General features: G+C 38.6%; 1 protein-coding gene across 3 annotated transcripts; it reads left to right on the forward strand.

Moving 5' to 3' along the window:
• The first annotated feature begins 13,140 nt into the window (after positions 1-13,140).
• Positions 13,141-21,021, forward strand: LOC146451095 (tyrosine-protein kinase receptor Tie-1-like). 3 transcript variants are annotated; one of them, XM_085099576.1, is made up of 9 exons: positions 13,141-13,265; positions 15,867-15,959; positions 16,303-16,383; positions 16,746-16,811; positions 17,972-18,151; positions 18,442-18,653; positions 19,035-19,075; positions 19,521-19,617; positions 20,137-21,021. In XM_085099576.1, the coding sequence occupies exons 3-9, from the start codon at positions 16,333-16,335 to the stop codon at positions 20,315-20,317; spliced, it is 828 nt and encodes a 275-aa protein (XP_084955702.1). In that variant the 5' UTR covers positions 13,141-13,265; positions 15,867-15,959; positions 16,303-16,332; the 3' UTR covers positions 20,318-21,021. The 3 variants fall into 3 exon arrangements, with proteins under 3 accessions (XP_084955702.1, XP_084955703.1, XP_084955704.1); XM_085099577.1 differs by lacking the exon at positions 16,746-16,811; XM_085099578.1 differs by lacking the exon at positions 16,746-16,811 and having other exon boundaries at positions 16,306-16,383.
• Positions 21,022-21,850: the final 829 nt, after the last annotated feature.

Genomic DNA, 21,850 nt, shown 5'->3' on the forward strand with positions numbered 1-21,850 from the left:
TTGACAGATACATACATTATTGGTTTGCGGTAATTTGATACTTTTATATTATGTAAATTAGATCACGTGACTACCATAGGCTGAAAAAGCTTTATCTTAAAATGACAACACTTTTTCTTGTGTGTTTAATTTATTTCTCTTTTTAATAATGTTAAGAGCCTTTATCATATCACTTCTGTGCTTGGCCTTCTTAAGATTTTTCTAAGCAAAGGCCTAACGTAGGGGGATATTTGCCTTGGGGGACTAAGTAATAATCAAAAAATCCGTTTATTTTAAAAGTTATTTAAAACTTCAACAGCTTCTAGGCACAGTTTTGTAGATGCATTTATTGCAAGTTGTCTTGTACCAATCAGGTTAAATATCTCACAACGAAAAGTGTTACCATTTTTGTTTTCATTATTTTTAGTAAACTGTGGCCGTGCAAAGTCACGTGACAGGATTTATATAGTTAAAAAAAACACCAAATTGACACACCTTGTAGATATATGTATCTGGCAAAGTTTCAACCTTCTACTGCCAAAGTGTTCTGAGATAGATCACCCCCTTCACTTTTTGAGTGTTTAATTGGGAGCCCATGCCTTACCTGAGTTTACTGTGTTAATTCTAAACAGAATGTTATCAAAACCGTTATAAGCTATTTGAAGTTTTTCAGTGGTGGTAACAAAGTTAGAGCAAATATTCAAAGCACGTGAATAACAGTGAATTTGACCCGGACAAACAAAGTAAAACTCTTGTTCGAAGAAAGCGAATAACGACTGATACTTGACCAAGATTCAGTCTTCGTATCTAACACCGATTTCGGTTCTTGAGTCTAAACCTTGCGTGGATGTTGAAAAGAATCCTTAGTTTAACCGCTTGTAATTAGACAGAAAAATCTGTTGGGGTATATTTAAGATATCTCGATTGATGCAAAGTAGGAACCTCTTCATTGACCTGCGCTTTATTTTCACTGTTTTCAAACATAAATATCTTAAACTCAAAGAAACTCATAAAGCTCAATATACATTTAGAATGTTTGCTATGAGGAAAGACCTTTCAACAGAGAGAGAACTTGTCAAGTTTTAGTGTTGCCAGAGATATTGGTGAGAAGTGCGGGAATAAACCAAATAGCCCCTTAAAAATTGATTCGTTATTGACTTGAAAACGCTCTTACACTGAGATTTTTTTTTCTAATTTCGCCTGTAAGTTGTCTAGGTTAAGAAGTTTAAATCCCTAATGTTTCGTCATGAAGTGTCCGACTAAACTTCGAGATAATCGACAATGTTTAAAATGAGCCAGCTATGCGCTACCGTTGCTATGGTAATAGTTTTTGCCTGGAAACCGATGAAAAACTTAACTTTGATCATATGAAATAATGAAGAAGTATGAAGGAGATAGAAGCTTATCTTTTATGCAAGATTGCAATTTCCAAACTTCCACCCTGACTCCAGAAAAACTGCTGCGAGCCTCCTTAAGCCAGAAGATCCACATGGTCATTCAACTGACCTGTTTTCTTTAGCAACAAGATCCAAACAAGAGTAAAAAACCACCTATTGTAAACCAACAGTGCGTTGTATATAAATTTCAATGTGACTTGTGCAATGAAAGTTTATGTAGGGTATACACTCAGGAGATCAGGCACTTGCACCTTAGCGCGGTTGAGCACCTGCAAGAACCGGTCGTCTTCCCGCATTGGCAAGCACCATACTATGGTGACAAACACTGTATTGTTCGATTGTTTAGTGCGTAAAATGTTGCTAATTGGAGAATTGCTACCATCTAATAATTTGCATTACACCGCATAATTCTTTATTATGTTAATCTTCAGGGTACTGTTTCTGACAGCCTGAAAACAGTACATGGTGACTCGAGCCGAAGAGTCGTTCGATTTTATCTTTGACTTTTACTTGCTTGTGTGTTTCACAGCCTTTGCTTATTTTTTATTTATTTATTTATTTATTTATTTATTTATTTGAAGGGGATCTTCCGGATTGATGACACGCATCTACATGCAGGGATGAAAATGAAAATGTATTTGCGGCTGATCGCTGTTGTTGTGATTGTTGCATTGTCTAGTAAGTTTCTCTTCTTTTATCTGTGATCCTAGGTTCCAAATGTAACTGAATGAATCGCAACGTTTTACTACTTCCTACTTCTCACATAAATTCAAATACTGGGAAGCCAACAAACCAACACCTCCCCCTTTTCTTTTAACCGTAGTGGCATTTTACTATCTTTGTTTTCGGGCGATTGCTTAATTCGAACTTCCGATTATGAAAAACGTGTCCTTAAATATATGGAGGGTAGTTTTGTCCACCTCGGATACGATTTGAACTGGGTACGCCTTTTGTGACAGCTATGCGGACCGCTCTGGAGTTCTTGTAAGTCTTATGCCTGCTCTAGGGAGGAACAGTTTTTGATCCTTTCCTATCTTAAAGGGAACGTGTTATAAGGTTTTTGGCCTCTTTTGTTCAAATGGAATACAATGGTGCGGTCTAGATTGTTTAGATTATGTGAAGTCTCTGACAACTGACATCAACTGATTTGCCTGACTATTAATTATTAACTAAGCAGAATGGTTTCAAGCAATTACTCCAGAAAATTACAACAGACGCACACAATGCAATGAGATCATCAGAATTCGAAACAGATACAATTTCCGGCGTCAAACGCGGGAAAATGCGTGCGCGGAAGGCACGATTGTTTTTGTTTTGCTTCTCATTGGTTGAGAAAGTGGCACGAGTTTTGTTAACCAATCACAGAGCGTAAGAGAGCTAAACAAAAGCAAACGCGTATTACTTTTCACACTTAATTGAAGAACGTTCTGTTAGAATGTCGTTTACCTGTCCTTTTCTCCAGCAAAATTTTAAATCTCCTAAAGTAGAATGACTTAGTAGGATGCATGGCAAAGTTGTTTGCTGCTATAGGCCTAGCCTGCATAACTATGTAATTTCTACCTTCGATTTGAACGCAATTCAAGTTATAATTACGAGCAAGTTTTCCTTGACAATTCAGTTACAATTTTGACTTGTGATTTTACCATTGTGGGGGTTGAGTGACACTTGACGCGACCAGGGTGCGCAAAACCGTTGCATCGAACTTAACGACTAAGGCCACAGTTCATTCAAGAAAATTAATGCAAAGGAGAATGCTACTTTTTTCAAATAAAAGAAATTAACTTAAGCGCGGATTTCTTGCGCGTATTCAATCAACCAACCAATCAATCAATCAATGAACCAATCAATCAATCAACCAATCAATCAATCAATCAATCAATCAATCAATCAATCGATCGATCGATCGATCGATCAATCAATCAATCAATCAATCATTCAATCAATCAATCAATCAACCAAGTTTTGTTAAGGTCCTACAATAAGACAATGCGTGAAAGTACTCAGAAGTTTTTATGAGTGAAAAGCTATTATACAGCGCAATAAATAGCAAAGAAGTCTTAAGTTAGAAAGAACAACATGATAAGCTTTTTCATCAAATGGAAACTTGGAAAAACATCCGAGCTCCAGATGGGATTTGAACCCACGACCCTCCGTGGTCTAGTCGGATGTTTTAACCACTGAGCTACTGGAGGCTCAATGGTGAGCAAGTTTAGACCTAGAAATCGCGCCATAGCAAAGACGCAGTTAGTTGCTTTCAATTTTAGGTCAAATTCTGCAATTTCAATGCGACTTTTACAGACAGCATAATAACAACTCCAACCTCGTTCCCAGGGTCTCTCCTTTTCCCGTCCCTTGGGGTTGTTCCTGGAATGGATACTCCAAGACAAGGCTGGACACCTTATGGTGTTTACACAATGTTAGTAGTATTCTTAATCATGATAGTCCTAACGTAGACGTGTACAAAAGCCCATTTGTTAAGCAGAGAGCTGACAGAATAGACCTCCATTTAGACAGGAGACATCTTTTGGGGGAGTTTAGCACTGATCTACACTATTTAGGCCTAAGCACTGATTTAAAAACGGTCAGCTGTCATTTGTTTTCATAGCTTAGTCTCTGAAATAAGTTAACAATTGCCATTTTCGTCAGTTAACCCTCGTTGGTCAAGTAGATATGGATAGGAGAGATATGAAGCAGAAGACCTGGATTTGAGGCGTACGCTCTTTTGATTTTAACTTCTTTTACTGTTAAGTTTGAAATAAGATTTCCATTGTGTAAACATCGTAAGGTGTCCAACCTTGCTTTGGAGTATCCATTGTATTCATTCTGTCTCACTTTACCAATGTTTTCTTTGCTTTAGCCGGCTTCTCTAGGGGACTATGTCCAAGCCCTCTCGTGACGTATGCCTCAGTTGGTGGTAATGTGACTTTGTGTTGGAAAATACCAAAAAGTGCGATCACGTCCCAGCTTGAGCGTTTCACGATCCTGGCTTTACAAAAACAACAGGAAATGCAGAAAGTTGCCTCAGCGAATAAGGACGAACGATTTTTCAGGGTATACACCAAGTATCACGATACCTTGTACAAAGGCAGGGTCACGGTACATGCTGATCTGCAGTCCAGATTATTGTTTCTAAAAATTTCAAATTACACCAGAGCGATGGAGAATGTCTACTGTGTATTGTATGAGAGTGCTGGAATCAATGATCAAATGAGATGTCAATCCGATGCTCTATTTCTTCGAAATAATGTTGGTAAGTTTTGTTGTAATTTGTTTGCTGACGAGACAATGTTATAATACTTACAAGGGGGTTTCGGGCGGGGGGCTATCTTGCTGGCCGTGATAGCAAGGTAACGGTGTGCAGCTCTGTTGGAATACTCACTTCTGCAATTCCGCCGCCATGCATAATCCATCCTGTTCTCTCTCCCACCCCCCCCCCCCTCCCCCACCACTTTAAACCAACCATCTATTCCTTCGTCTCTAAGTCCAACCGTACACCTTTCCAAGCATTCATTTCTTTATTCTTTCATTTAAATGTAGCTAAATTTGTTCATTTGTTTATTTTCTCATTTACTTAGCCAGTTCTCTGTTTTTAGATAAAGAATAGCGATAAAAAATGACGCGTGTGACGTTTCGATGTCGACTCATTATCATTAATGACCAATAATCCATATTGGCACTAACAACGTTCCATGGGAGTCTGTTGATTCATGTGTCGCCGATATCAAGAGCCTTTTATTGAAGGTGAAGAGCAAGTTTCCTAACTCAAGCATTGGTCTCTCGGGTATAGTCCACAGAGGAGATACCAACGTCGATGCTAAACGCATCGAAGTTAATGAGAGGGTCAAGCTCATAGCAGAAAATGATAACATTACTTATATTGATAATTCAGTTATTGACGCCTCAGAATTAAATGGTATTAGACTTCATCTGAATGCGAAAGGTTCGTCATTGCTGGCCGTGCAATTTATTAAGTTTCTAAGATCTGGTTCTGACAAGTATAATCCGTCTCTTAAGGGTTTTTAGTCCTCAGCTATCCAACAACTGGCAAAGCCTCTAATGGAACTCAGAGCTCGCAACAGGAGACGCCCACGCTACCTTTTCAACAGAGTGACGTATCATCAGGTATTTCTAATCAAAACATTGATTGAGTTGAAAGTACTAATCTCTCTGATTTTCTTCCTTCTTGACGTGGTTTTAAAATTGCCAGTTTAAACATAAATAGTATTACAAAGCATATTGATGAACTAAGAATTCTCTTTGCCGATCGCTCCATTGATATTCTCTCAATTAATGAAACTAAACTAGACGACTCTATCAAAAGTTGTGAGGTCCAAATACCAGGCTATGAATTTATTAGTCGTGATAGAAACAGACAAGGAGGAGGAGTGGGTTTTTATATAAAAACTTCGATTAATTTTGGAGTTCGCTCTGACTTGAATGTACTCAATCTTGAAAATGTATGCATAGAGATTCGGAAACCAAACTCCAGGCCATTTCTGATAGCCATTTGGTACAGACCTCCTTGCTCTTCAATTGATTTATTTTTATACTACGAATCATTTTTTGAGAAATTAGATTCCCTCGGCCTAGAATATTATCTGCTAGGTGACTTAAACTGTAACCTGGCCTCAGTTCAATATGATTTAAATACTCGACGCTTATGTGAAATTTCTGATTTATTTGGGCTTCAACAGCTTATAATTGAACCTACTCGTATAACTGAGTCATATTCAACATAAATTGATTTAATTTATAAAAACTATATTGACAGGGTAGTCTGTTCCGGAGTCTCTCATATTGGTATCAGCGATAATAGCCTTATTTACGTTTATAGGAAATTATCTCTCGCTTTTCCTTCAAAAGGGCATTCAACCATTTGTTATAGAAATTTCCAAAATTTTAATCGAGAGAGTTTTCGTAACAATATCGCTCAACAAGACTGGTCCTGTAATGGTTCTGAAGATCCAAATGTTTTGTGGACTGACTGGAAAACGAAATTTTTGGATATTGTTAATATTCATGCGCCACTCCGATCTAGACGTACTAGAACAAATAAAGCACCCTGGATCAATTCAGAATTAAAGAAACGCATGCGTGATCGTGATGCTGCCAAAAGGAAAGCAATTACATTGAATGATCCACACGATTGGGATAAGTACAAAAAGTTGCGAGATATATTAAACAATGACATCAAAACTTCTAAAGCATCTTATTATTCTAATGCTTTTATTCAATCTAAGGGTAGTAATCCTCGAAAAAGGTGACAAACCTTTAATGATCTTACATCCCGTCGTGTAAATAATACAACGGTGAAAGAACTGAAATTGAATGATGCCATTATCTCTAATTCTAGTGAGCTTTCTAATGCTTTTAATGACCATTTTTACACAATTGGGCCCAGACTTGGTAATAAGTATTTCTGCTTAAATTGTACGTGAATGTGCTGATCTTATTTCAGTTTCACTATGTGATCTCTTTAATAAATCTTTAGTCTCTGGTATATTTCCTGATGATTGGAAATGTGCTAGAGCTACTCCGTTGTTCAAGGAAGGTGAGCCATCTGATCTGAATAATTATTGACCTATTTCAGTCATTTCCGTTATAGCTAAAGTGTTTGAAAGGATTGTTTATGATCAGTTGTATATCTTTTTGACCAATGAAGATATCATTTCTAATCATCAATCGGGTTTTCGCTCGTTACACTCAACTGTAACTGCCCTTCTGGAGGCTACGGATAATTAGGCCTTTAATATTGATCGTGGTAATGTTAATGCTGTGGTTTTCCTCGATTTAAAAAAGGCATTCGACACCGTTGACCATGATATCCTGTTATCTAAAATGAACCTTTATGGAATACAAGGTACAACTCTCGATTGGTTTAAGTCATATTTAACTAATCGTACACAACAAGACCACAAACAAAAACGGACCGTAATAATTCTATCCCAAATAAAATAAACAATAATTGCATGTTTGTGCTCAAAGCCAAAAAGCATCAAGATGCCAGTAAATCAAAGCAAACATTTACAATAATGATTAACACACCTTCCAGGCAGGGTCTTCTGCAGACTTCCACCTCCTCCAAGCTTTGAGATACTCTTACGAAAGAATTGGTTTTCGATGTTCGTCCAGGATTTTTAGAAACTAATACGCTCCACCCAGTCATGCGCAGTCTTAGCAAGTGTTCATCATCTTTCTCGTGATGTAAGACTCTGTAGCTTACCTGAATAAAATGACTTAAAAACTAGCGAGTAACTGAAATTGTAACATATGTCCGTACAAAGGTTTCGGTGCCAAATGTTGGTTCTTTAATTTGGTGTCAAGTTACATGTATGGTTAGTGACTTGAATAAATTACCCTGTGCACAGCCCCTCACGCAACATTCCCCGTGTACACGTAATCACCTAATTCTGTACAGTATTTCGAAATCCAAACAAACTACATTGCATAAGCGACCCATGGTATAATCTACAGCGTTTATAACGCTGTGTGTGGAAGGAAAAAATGTTGTGCAGTTTTACGACTCTTGTTGAAGGAAATTTTAAATGCAATGTTAGCCACGAATATCCTGGTCATACGAATGTATACCTCTTCTTAAATATAAAAGAGACACCACGAGACATCTGGAAATTTATGGCCTTAGTGATGATCCATCGTTGGAAAGCAAAATGAAACTGCTACTAGCTCGTTCAGGTAAACGGCATTTGCTTTAATTTTTACTTTGTTTTTAATCTTGTTGCGTGATTATTGCGTGAGAGTACTATAACGAAGGGTTTTTTTTTAATCAGGTATTTTTTCGCGGGATGTGTCTCATGAACTCATAAAAAAAGAAATCAAGGCCGATACCTTGACAACAGGTAACGCTCAGTCTTGAAGTTTTTTGTTGTTGTTGTTGTTTGCATTTGGGACCCTCGACTATTTTAAAATTTTCATTAAAAGAAAAGGATGGCTAAGAAAACAACTACGTAATTGGAAAGATCAACTCAAAACTAATAAGAGCAATGGAAAAATAATACCAATATAGCAATATACAAAGCACTTTTAAAACTAGAACATAATACACTGAATTTATTCCTTTACCCATCGTTTTGACACTTATAAACTTCCCTATTTACAGAATCCGAAAACAGGTGGTTAGAATCTACATTTTCTCCGGGGAAATTCAAGTCTCTCGGCCATAAAGACAAAGAGCATGTTGACGACGACGAATCTCCGAAAAACAGAAGAGAGTTCCAGTGACATTCAGGAGAGTCAGACCAAGCATGGTGTATACACTTGCCTAGAGAGTGGATGTACAAGGGTTTTCCAGAGACATTCGGCATGGACGAAACAGCTATCCTCTGAGAAATGTATACGTTCCTTGGAAAAACACACTCTTTTGAATCTTGCCAAGCGTGGCTATGAGCAGGCTTTAGAAGAGGGCGTCGGTGTTGTGCCAACCTTAAGAAACAGCAGTGTTGCAAGCAAACTATCCAAGGAACGTTTAACAGAGGGATAGGCATTGCGACCGGCTAAGAAAGCGTATCGTTTTAGTGAAAAGCAGAAGGCCTACCTCACTGCTAAATTCAACATTGGTCAGTCCACTGGACGGAAAGTCGACGCAAGTCTTGTAGCACGTGATATGAGACGTGCCCATAGTTTGAATGGCGAGCGGCATTTTAAAGGGGCAGTATCATGGGAGAAATGATGATTTTGGGCAAAAATTCACTAATTTTAAACTTTGAACACTGCGTTAATAAATTTCTAAATCGCTAATTTAAAGAAATATTAATAGTGATTCTACTGAGACGAAAAGTTGAACCAAAATATACCGAGTATAACCGAGTTTTAGTGCGTCACGACAGCGAAAATTGAAAACGTCGGACCGACGTTTCCAAATTTGAACCCATGTTTGTTTTGGTCATCTGCCGGCGAAAATATCCGTGGATAGTTCCTTTGCATTTTGATAGTCTTTTAATGGAATTTTGGTCATTACATCTTGGCTGCTATCAACCGAATAGCGTCTGTCGATTTTCAATGTGTTACTAAAAATAGCGTGATACTGTCCCTTTTAGGGCCTCTTCATATGAGCCCGGTCGACCGGGCTGGCTCGGTTTCCGAGATCTCGCCTCGCCACTCTTTTCTTTACAAAAATTTTGATGTGTTCATATGTGAAGGCGGGCTGGCGCGAGCTGGAAATTTTTCCCATATGAACACTCCAGCCCGGATACCGGGACTGACCGGGACAAAACAATTTTAACTGAGCATGGGATTTTCCTAGTCAGGATGTTTTTGTATTTGTGTTGAAGCCTCCTGAATAAATGTTATGTTAAGTCGGAACGCGGGTCCACGGGCATTTTGGGCCTTTAGGACAATTTTCATCTCGGTAACCGGGATTAAATTTCCCATATGAACAGAAGACAAAATTCGTTCCGCCTACCGGGCCAGCCCGGTAACCGGGCTCATATGAAAAGGCCCTAATTCAACTGAGTTTCTGACCTCTCAGCAGATGTCTTCGTATTTCTCCCGCCTTTCTGTGACAACTCGCCGGCAGACCCATGAAGTCGACCTTGCAGCTATTGAAGAAGAAATAAACTTTTCTGCGGCCAGAGACGAAGTGATGGCTACTGTCACCCTCCAGCATCCAATAATGTTTGACCAATACAACATCTGTGCCATGGCAGAGGAAGACACATTGAATATCTTGAAGGTTTCGTTGCTGCAGGTGATTTGCCAAGGCCTCAATCTCGATATCCCTAATCCACCATATTTTGCCGTAAAGCTCCATACCTGAAGTTGCTTAAAGAAGCCACCAATGATTGCAGTTGCCAAAGCCAAGAAATTGACTACTGAAGAGGTTACTCAAGCAAGTCCTGTCCCTCTTTTTTACTTCCACCAATCTATCGGTCATTTCTTTAAGTATATTTTATATAAGTAAAGAAAAATAAGTGAAGATCTAAGCCTCGGTTTTCACCGCTCTCTCGGGTTCGATCTTGTCCTTCCCCGAGAAGAGACTTTCGGGGAAGGAGCGCAGGCTCATCTCCTAAACAGCTGCTGGTAATTAAGCCTACGAAAATCTCAAATACTTCAGTTGTAAGGGACGGACCATTACAAAAGTTATGGGGGAGTGAAATTGAGCGGCATGAATTTTTTTCATTAACATTTCCCTTTAGGCCAATGCAGGAGTATTTTTAAGCCTACTCGGCGTGCTTGAATTTTTTTCATAAGATTTTCCCTTGCACGAAAATATTTTTTTTGTACTTCGTCCCCACCCCAGAACCTTTCTAATGGTCTGTCCCTAAAGCGGGGGGATATTTCCTTATAAAAATTGTACAGCGCGTGGCAGAAAATTTACAAAACACTGGAAGAGGTACTCTACATGTGCCCTCTTCAAGTGGTGTCCAACAGAAATGAGGAAACAAAATGAGAAGCATTTCTCAATCAACAGACTTAAAGTAATTGAAAGGTACCGCCAAAGCTCTCATCACTCTTGGAGTCTCTTCTTCTTACTTCCCTTTCTGTCTCTTTAACTCCACGAGATGTGATCTAGCCATTCACCACCACCTTCTTACCATCAACTGTTCCTCAAATTTGTAAGAAAGTAGAAGAATTGTTGGCACAAATTTGGGTCACAAGACCTCCTTGTGCTCATTGAATAATTAATAATAAGCTTCCATTTAGGGGAAGGCAAGTAGAACTTTTTGCAGAGCAGCTCTGTGTCGAGATGCAGTTGGCTTATCGATTCTGTCGGCCTATCAGTTTCAAAGTCAAGTAAATATGAACAGCTTGTTCTGAATTCCCATCCTCCGTAATTTGATTGTATTATAGAATACCCCAAAAGTAGGGAAAGTCGTCATTTCCATTATCTTAGCAAATCTCCTAAATTAGACCATCCAGCTCTTAAAAAATCGCACCCATTTCGCTTTGAAAACAATAATTTGTCTGTTATCTTGCATAAACATGTTTACTTGATGTGGGGTGTAGATGGTGAAAAAAGATTGGCTAGTGAAAAATATTTAGAGTAATCTGGGAAAATCAAGTACATTCTTGAAATGCTGAATGCTCCATTCTGTAGCAAGTTTTTCTTAATCCTTCCTTAACGATTGTTTCCATTCCATATCAGTCACTATTAATTAAGGCCTCTGCTAGTTATTGTACATGTTATGTTCTTGTTTGTTTTTCTCTCCAGTGAGTAAACCCCCCAAAGAGGAAGGGGATGAGTCTATACAAGAACGTAAAACCTTCATAAATGCAGTTGCCTACATATCTGCTGGTGTTGCGTTGCTTCTGTTGCTGATAGTTTCAATTATGATTGGCATCTGGTCCTACAGAAAGTCCTATCGCAAGAAAATTGAAAGGTTTGTATCTCTAGAGGTCTTTACACCTTTCAGTCTAGGTTTTTCGAAATCCTGAGGATGTTAAGCAGGGTTGCCCCCTCCCCCCCCCCCCCCCCGCCTTCATTCCGCCGTTGCTCATAACTTCAAAAGCATTTAAGCTTACCAAGTCTTCTGTACTTTCAAACTCTTATCCTCAGCACCGAACAGCACCGAAGAAACGTAACGAATAGGACTGGGCAGGTTACTTACGGTTTGAACTGAACAATATCTATACTACCATGAGACATTCAAACACATAAGACTGGTACTGGAGTATTGTCGTTCATTTTTCCTTTCTTGATAGGTATCAAAGAACTTACCAAACACAAGCAAAACGTTTCTAAGGCCCACTTGCAATGAAGGATTTCAATCCATGCCTAAATCTCAGCAGAGGAAATGGGCATATATATACCTTTTTTTTACACCGTTTGCAACTACGCTGAGAAAGCTTCAACCGAAGCTTAAAATTCAAGTCTGGTTTTTATAGCTTATTTGATTAGCTAAACTTTCATCCTAACCATGCTGAAAGAGTTAGATGTTAGTGCCATATAATATTGTCCCGAACGAAAATTAAGAGAAGTTTAAATTTTGACCTAGAAAACTGGCGATTTAAATGGAAACGTTTCATTAATGGCCACTGTTCTCTGACGCAATTTCAATTGCGGTGGTACAGAAGTTTGATATTTAATAACCACAAGTAAATATCTTGATGAAATTGCAAATGACGCAAGCCATGAAATTTCATCACCCTATAAACAAGGCAGACATGTCAGCCTTCCCTGAAATTCCCCATACTGTTACCGTTGTAAGTCGTGAACAAGCTGTTTTTAGCAATAAACAAAAATAGAAAGACTAAAAAAAATGTTCAGTTGTATTTGAAGTATTAATTGCTGATTTTCCTCCAGAACGGCTCGCTCACAACGCCAAATTGTTCCCCTCGACAAGTGGGAAATACTTCCTGAGCAAATAGAATACGAAGAAGAGCTGGGCCGAGGGGCATTTGGCGTGGTTCACAAAGCAACTCTAAGAAGACGAGCAGGAATTGAGGTATTTGAAACTGGAAAACAGCTGCGAAAAGAACCAAAGAGGGCATCTTTGATCGTTGCTGTCAAAGGTTTGCAAGGTAATTTAGAATCGATCCGTGTACTGGCTGCAAGTCTGAGGCTCAACATTGAATTAGAGTCTGAGGGACCGATTTAATGAGCGACCTATAGCAAAGATGTTGACGCTGTTGAGAATGCTGTTGAGGCTGGAAAGGGCCAGGCATTTGTCTCTAGCCAAATTGTGATTAAAGGAGTGTTTATAGAAACGTTATACTGTGATTAATGTGGATTTACTTGTTTATATAGATAATGCGACTGAGGCACAAAAGGTAGAATTCATGTCTGAGATTGAGCAGATGAAGCTGTTGGGTTTCCACCAGAATATCGTATCCCTCGTTGGATGTTGCACGCTTCAGGAACACAAGTTCCTGGTGATATAGTACGTGACATTTGGTGACCTATTGCAGTGGTTACGCAGGCGGAGAAGCATGGTATGATATTCGATGAGAGATAATAGAAAAATTAACATATTAAGTGCTCCGCTCAAATTATCACGGTAAATAATTAAAAAAACATGAAAGCACCGCCATTGAGTAAGCTGGAGTCCGAACGCTTAACAACAACGCGAAGCACTTGACCTACGGTTCCAGCATTATTGTAACTGACATAATCATAATCTTACTGAAAAGATTTTTTTTGTGTCACCTATTTAAAAGAATATGATGCTTAGTTTCTTTTTAATTACTTTATTGTTACTGATGTTTCTTCTTTATGTCTATTGAAAGTCTTGGATTCCCCGTCCCTGCGCCCCCCCCCCCCTCCCACCCCCCTGTTGTTCTCCCGAGAGTTAACAAACCTATAGTAAAATGTTAAAATGGCGTCCGTACGTCTCTCAAGACGATTCAGTATAGATCCTGATTATATATAAAGCGAGAATTTTAGATGATAAACGCTGTAAGTAGAATTTGCTATTTTCTATTTTTCACATGTGAAAAAAGTGATACGTCCAATCAGCTTCTTGTATAGCTTTTCTCACACGTGCAAAATATAACCACTCAGCGTTTGCGGAGTCCAACCACTTAGCCAAACAGAGTATAGCAATCACTCGGCAAATGGCTTCAGAGACGGTTGAGAAAATAGAGCCCGCCAATCTGGCGCCATAAGTCTGTGATTTCAAAACATGGCTTCGGCTTCACGATTTGTTCCTCTGCAATTGCCATTAGCTGAATTTATTGAGGAGCAAGCAAACAAAAATACTCTGAGCAAAACGAACAGAGATGTTTCCTTGCTCAAAGAGTTTCCGAGAGCAAAAGAAATAAGTAAAGAACTTAAAAATATTGAAGCGAAAGTGCTCGATGAAATACTGTGTACGTTCATCGTGGTGGTGAAAAAAAAGGACGGATGAGAATACGAACCAACAACATTAAGATCGTTTATTTCCAGCTTCGACCGCTATTTACGGAGAAAAGGATATCCAACAACCATCATAGATGGACAGGAATTTAGGAAAACTAGAGAAACACTGGTTGCGAAGCAGAAGGAATTGAAGAAGGCTGGCAAAGGAAACAAAAGCCGCCCGCGCTCTGACTGACGAAGAGGTCGACATTCTCTACGGCAAATAACTTTTGGGTCTTTCGTCTTCGGAGTCCTTATTAAACACTTTATGGTTGAATAACACCCAGCACTTTGGTTTGAGAGGATGCCAGGAGCATAGAGATATGACATGGGGAGATGTTCAGCTTAAAGCCAGTGCGGATGGAGTTCAATTTCTCGAATATACCGAGAGGCAAACAAAAACAAGAACAGGCGCCGAACCGAAAGACACTCGGGCTGTGAAGCCGAAAATGTTTTCTGTTCCAGGTAGTGACAGAGATCCTGTAAAAGCCAGAGTGAGCCTATCATCTCTATGCCTCTAAAAGGCCAGAGCAAATGAATTAAGCCGACAGCCCATTTTACTTGGCCGTCAACTGTCCCGTCGACTACACTAAACTAGCACAGTCTTCAAAACCCTGGTTCAAGACAGCGCCGATGGGTATAAACAAGTTGAATTCACTCATGAAGACTATGGCTCAAAAAGGTGGATTGCACGCAGAAAATCTTACTAACCACAGTGCCCGAAAGCGAATGATTCAGAAACTGAACGATCAAGAGGTTCCTCCGACTCACATCATGCAAGTCTCTGGACATAAAAATGTTCTGAGCCTCAATAATTACAGTTCGCTTTCAGAAAAACAGCAGCGGGATATATCCAACATTCTGAGCGCTAGCACTTCAGGATCGCTGGCTATTCGACAAACCGAAGAAGTAAGTTTATCATCAAGGAATCAGCAATCGCCACAAAGACCTTTTTCTTTATTTCAAGGGGCGAAAATTCAAGGAGGAGCGTTTAACATTGCTATAAACAGTTTAAGCCAACAAAGTCCTGCCTGGACTTTGCACTGCGCGAAGCGTAAGCATTACTTCATTGAATTAGATAGTGATTAAAAAGCAAAGGTTTTGCTCATTACGTTTTTACCAATCTCCCGGTATTTTCAGTTATCTTGGAAAGGGAGTAATTATTATGTAGACTCTTTTTCTTCTTGTTTCCGGAGAACAGTATTTAACGCCAGTTCATTTAGATTCTTGAAATTTTACTGTTTTTGCAAGTAAGCTCATCAGATTTCAGATGGAAATAAAACTGATTTGATGGTCATGTTCAATTCTCGCTTTATATATAATAAACAAAGTACATCATAGAAAGTGCTCTGTACAGATTTTTATTCACTCGTTGCAAAACTTCGGAAAACTCACTCGTTCCCTGCGCTCACTCGGTCGTTTTCCGAAGTTTTGCAACTCGTGAATAACGTCGCACTTTCTCATTTCATCACTATTAATTTTTATTCCATTTCTAATTAATCGATTGAGTATAACTGAAAAACAATACAGAAAAACATTTCAGAGTGAAAAACAAAGCAGTTAAATCAAACATAATAGCAGGTTCAAATTATAACTTATCCTTCCCTCAAAAGGCCTATTATAATGCAACCTAAATCATTCGGTAATATACTATAAGAAACTGTGTTCATTGCTCATGACTTATGATTAATTTTTAGATCAATAAGCCTAAAATCTCTCAAGCAAAATGCTATGAAGACAAAGACGTCGTCAAAGATGGGAGAGCAACAACAGACTTTGATAAAGTACAGGTACCGTTTAAAACGTTTTCACCAGTATATAAAATTGCCAGTCAACAAGCCACACGAAGATGTCATTGTTCACTTATATTTTTTCAGTTCTTTCTTTTAGCAATTGTCTGTAATTAGTTACACGTTTGGTCTTAGGTTATCTGGATGGGCCTAATGCCAAGCTCCTTTCACCTTGGGTGTACAAAGACAAATACACAAAAACAACGTAACGTAACGTAACGTAATCTAGTGTGAAAGTGGAATGTTCATGATTCTTATACTGGCGTATAGCAGAATGCTTTGTTGGTTTCTTTCTTTTTTTTTTTTAGCTATTTATTTATAAATTTGTTTTTGTACTCTGAAGCAGAAGGAAGGAGATTAAACACCAGTGGAGATGGAATCAAATGTTGTTGACATAGCCTTGTCTTCACAGGATCGCCCCGAAGTAAGTAAGCACACATTAACCCTATCTAGAATATGAATTATGAAAATGACACTAACTTGGAGGATAAATAGCATGTTCAAGGATGCTTCCTTTGCGGTCCACAATGGGAGTAGATGATGTTATACCCCTTTGGAATTAGGTCATGCTTGCGAAGCGGCGGCCATCATGGATCCACAATCTTGGATTTGTCAAAAACGTCAGAAAACTACAAAAATAGACAGACAAGTAATCGAAACCAAGAGCAGAATATTAAAATGAACTAAAAACATAAACATTACAAGAAAAATTATTTTCTGCAAAATGTCCCTGTCAAAACCAGATTCCCATTGTATCATGGTACTTAGTGTCATTTTCCCTTTCAGAAAAGCAGTGCTATCCAGATAAAGATTGTGGGAGATCAGCCAGTGGTAGATGAAACCTCAGTGAAGGTAGAATATATTCCATCAGAGCGTAAATAATATGACATATTGGAAATATGTATATGTATATTAGTGATAAGTTTCTTTTCTACAACCTGGTTAAGCTTTAAAAAAAATAAAGTGAATTTTCAATGAACCGTTTCATATAGTAGGTGCTACTGAATACCTGGACAGCCGTCTGTCTAAATCTTGATGAAATTCCACCAGCCCTGCACACCTACCCGTCAAGATGAAGACGTTTCCCAAATTTGAGCTCGTTGGGTTAGATCAGTCAAGTGTTTTTTCCAAGTCCAGGGAGAACAATCAATAAACGCTGAGTGATAATTAATTCAAGCAAGTCTTCTGACTCTACATGCTTGCTTCATGCTTTTTTGCTTATTGTTTTTTTTTTGAACCTTGTTGGCTTAAATTACGTTTTGCCACGTTTTTTTTATTTTGGAGATTTCTGACGTTTACTCATTAAAAGGATTCGTCAATAGCCACTTAAGGACGGTGCCTACTATTGTTACTGCGCATACGTTCTGCGCATCTCGAGGTACTCGGGTTTCCTAGGAAACTCCTATGGGTGGTGCCTGCTAATACAGGGATATTTTTGCGCGGTTCAAAACTATGTGGAGAAAGCAGAACTTACCAAACGCTTTTGGTATCTCGAAAGAAAATTGGGGGTAACCATGCATTATTCAGAGATAATTAAGCTTCAATTTAGGAAAGAATCCCATACATTGCTTCATATTTTGGCGCTTTTTAGAGATGTTATTGCTTAATTATCTCTGAAAAATGCTTGGCTACCCCCAATTTTCGTTTTGAATTTCAATAGGCTTTCCCAAGATCTGCTTTTCCCGCATAGTCATAAACCGCACAAAAATACTTCGATATTAGTAGGCACCGTCCTTAAGCTATCATACTTTTTGCCTCTTAGCCAAATCATGTAGCAAACAAACTGTATTTTAATTTGCCTCAAACAGTTAGTTGACCACTTGAGAAGTTCTTTTAATCATATTTGACTTTTTTCCGACAAAGAAGGATTATTTGTCAAACTGTAAAGCAAAAGTAGTGATTTGGGAATGTATTTTTTATATCTCCTTGGTGCGCTGATTTGCAACACCTAGTGCGTTTAATACAACAGAGCAAAACCTGGTTGAGACTCGCCTCCTATTTATGAACTTTAGGGCCATGACTGTGAGGATCTACTTGACCAAGAATTGTTGACAGTTCCATCAACATCAAATGGAAACAGCCCGGCTGCCGCCTTCTCTACAGAGAATCCTGAGGATAGTGATGATGAAGAGAAGAAAGATTTTTCCACCAAACAGCTTTTTTGTTTTGCTTGGCAGATTGCAAAGGGAATGGTAATTATTCCAATTGTGTTCAACGCAGTCATAGTAACTGCTTTCAGCTTGTTATTGCTTAATATAACCCAATTCAACTTTGGCTTTGTTTCAGATATATGGCACCAAGTGTAATGCTGTGCGCTGTGATTGGGTTAAACCATTACCTTATGGTGTAGTAGCCCACTGGGTTATAAGAAATGTTTTTAACAAACCGTATGAAACATTTTTGTATAATAAACTACACTTATGTAATAATGGTCACTTATTGTCACATAATTTATTCTTTTCCCGTTTATGGTTTTGTTTAGAATCATCTTGCTGAAAATAATTTTGTTCACCGGGACCTGGCCGCTCGAAACGTACTTGTTGGCTGTGACAACAAAGTGAAAGTATCGGACTTTGGGTTGATGCGCCAAATATATGAAGATGTCAATACTTCAGAAAACACGAGAAAGCTTCCAGTGAAATGGATGGCACCAGAAGCACTTTATCAAAACATTTGGACTACCAAAAGTGATATGTAAGTAGACAATTTCCTAGAAGTTTTCAATTTTAGGATTTAATTTCTATGGTACATGTTTTATTGTTTTTCTTTGTTTACATATCTACCTATTTATTTATTAAGTTATTTACTCGGTTATTTGGTTCTCTGATAAAAGTTATGTAAACTGTGTTTGTTTGTATATTCAAGGTCAGACTAGTTTTCAATTACTACTCCCGTCACACTTCAGCCGGATGAACAGCCTTGTATTCAAATATAGTATTGGCTAAGGAAACTACTTGACTATACATTAGCATAACATGCAAAATCATTATTAAAATAATGTTTTTGAAAGGGTAATGCAAAACCAAGCAAATGTTGAATTAAGTTAATATCTGTTTCCTTTATGTTTTTACACAGCTGGGCCTTTGGTGTTCTTCTCTGGGAAATGTCGACTTTAGGTAAGTGAACCAATCACACCTATATTTTTTTTAAACATATTCTGTCCTTTTTTATTCAGGTACGGAGATATTACCATTAATTTACAATAATTCCACTTCCAAGACAGCCTTACTTAATTGAATATCTTAACTGTTTAAGGTGCAATATCAGAATCACTTAGACGTAAATTACTAAGGCCAGTAAGACAAAGGGGGAATTTTGATAAGTGCTATATGAAAGCATTAATGTCAATCTCTTGGGCTTGTGGGTAAGTGGAGAGCTTGTTTAATCGCTAAGAGTTATCCTGTCTCTTCTACTACCACTGGGTATCCCAAAAGGTTTTTTTAGCCCACGAATCAAATTGTTGATACAGCTGTCAAATCATAATAAAACATATACAAGAGCGAGAAATAATGTTCTTACCTTTGTTTATTGGCTAACTCTTACAATCCTCATACAATTCAGGAGGTGTTCCATACCCGACATTGACTAATTCAGAGCTGTACCACCTACTGAACACTGGTTATCGCATGGAAAGGCCAGATATGTGCTGTGAAGAGGTGTAAGTTTCTGAATTTCTTATTGCCAAATTAAGAAAACATGCAGAATCTGGATTTTTTTAACTTTCGAATCTAGGAAATGATATAGCTGATATTTCACACCACAGATACTGTATATATCCTTTAACGCTCCACTTGAAGTGTCCTCATCTTACAAGCGTGTTACATAACGTTTTGGATGGGTTTGTCAAATTCGAATTAATAAACGAAAAAGATGGTGCAAAAGTGATTGGTAAAAGTCATTGTGAAGAAAAATCGTCCTTTGAGAGCGACAGGTCTGTAAGACCTTATTAAAATTACATCATAACTAGTGTGCCAAGGACTTGGAAAAGATGCACCTAAAACCATGGAGACAGAACTTGTTTTAAATATTTCCATTTATTTTTTAAGCCAACGGTTAATATGTTTGCTAAATTGTTGGTTTTGTAATTCATTTGCCTATAGATTATTTATCATTACCGGTGAAACAACACACCAGTCCAAACATTTATTAATTGTTTTTATGTCCCAATCCAAAACAGATATGAAATGATGACGGAATGCTGGAGGGAAGATCCTTGTAATCGTCCCAATTTCGTTCAACTGATTGAAAAACTGGAGATGCTAATGCAGATGGATGTGCCATACTTGGACGTGAGCAAGCACGATGAGGCCAGTCCTTACTACAATGTCCCTTTTGGAGCTAGCGCTGCGACGATATAGTGTAATAAGCCAGTGCGGCTTTCACAAATAACTAGGAAATGCCATGTAAATTAAAGGAAACGTGGAAGAGTGCTTACAAAAGCTAAGGTCTAAGATGAGTTAGTACAAAAAAATACAAGCTTATATTTAAAGAGGCAACCCAGGTTATGTACCGTTAAGTTGTTTACCTAAGGCAGCTTTAAGACACAAGCTTTGAGTAGCATTCTAGTAGTTTCATCAACTGTGAGATTTTATCTGTGTGACAGGTGTATAGTGTTATGTTAAAGAATTTCTAGATTAATGTAATCTCTTACATTTGTATGCAATCTGTAATGGTCAGGCTATACTCAGATACTTGCCTTAATACATGGTTACCCTTCGCTACTATTAGTTAGTCAATGTAATAGGGTCTTGGGAATTGTTTTGTGATCAACGTGACATGTTAATATAAACGATTGATTTTCATTTCGAAAAAGTCGGGACAAGATGCGTAGGTCATCACGTGTCACGTTGGTCACACCGGTTTCTTTCCGTTCTTTTTCTTCAGCCGTCCAGTTGCCTAAGCTCCACGTTGTCGTGTCCGATGCATTGAGTTAGGATCACTTTTGAATTTTGTTTGTAGTCCAGCGATTTAAGGATCCTGTAAATTTGTTTTTGGCCTTCGTTGTTTTCAGGTGAACGTTTTTCATCAAAGTAGAAACTGGCAGAGCCCTTGGTTAACTTTTAATCTCCAGATAACTCTTCACGCGTTTGTCCCCCACGGTCACGGGGGTGGGAGGTGCGTTACGGGCGCAAGGAGGGTCTTCGCCATTACATTACCGCGGGAACGCTTGTCAGAAATTTTGAATGAAACGCCTAAACCAGCTGGGAGTGGCTTGAGTTTGGATACCATTTCTAAACCTTTTAAAAAATATATTTTAGATTTGATCGAGAGCAAAAAATGCTGGCTTTTTAGCCTAGAAGACCGTAAGCGAGACCCAAATGCGGAATTTGCACCCTAAGCAAAACAAGCGTCAGCCTACGGAAATATAAGTGTTGATCATTGCTATTAGCGATGTAATTACCACTTTCTGCTTCATTTTCCCGTAAAAAGAGCCACACTTAAAGAAATAACAAAGAGATTTGAGGGTCACAGTTGCCTTTCAACACCGTTTAGGAATACTTGTACTATTAATATCGGTGGAACCAATTTGCATATCCGTGGTTGCGGTAAAATCACGCGTCTCGAATTTCATTTCGTCTTTCAGTGAACTCGCCGTTTTCCAGAGCCGTTAGCTATTCGTTCGGTAGTTGTCCGTTGTTTGATGGATTACTTTTATCTTACGCAGCGAAATAATTTACTGCATCGAATTCGTTTTTGGTAAGCTATGCGAACTACGACTGGGGGTCACAAGCATGTGAATGTGGGGATGCACAATCTGCGAGCCAGCGAGGCATGCGAGGCATGCGAGGGAGACGTGCTAGGCACTCAGGTTAGCCTAAAAACACTGCGGTTGGCCTAAATAGCACTCAGGTTAGCTTCTATAGCTCCCCGGTTAGCTTAACGGTTAGGAA

This window comes from Pavona decussata, unplaced genomic scaffold, assembly GCF_977016875.1.
Source record: "Pavona decussata unplaced genomic scaffold, jaPavDecu1.1 SCAFFOLD_401, whole genome shotgun sequence".
Lineage (NCBI taxonomy): Eukaryota > Metazoa > Cnidaria > Anthozoa > Scleractinia > Agariciidae > Pavona > Pavona decussata.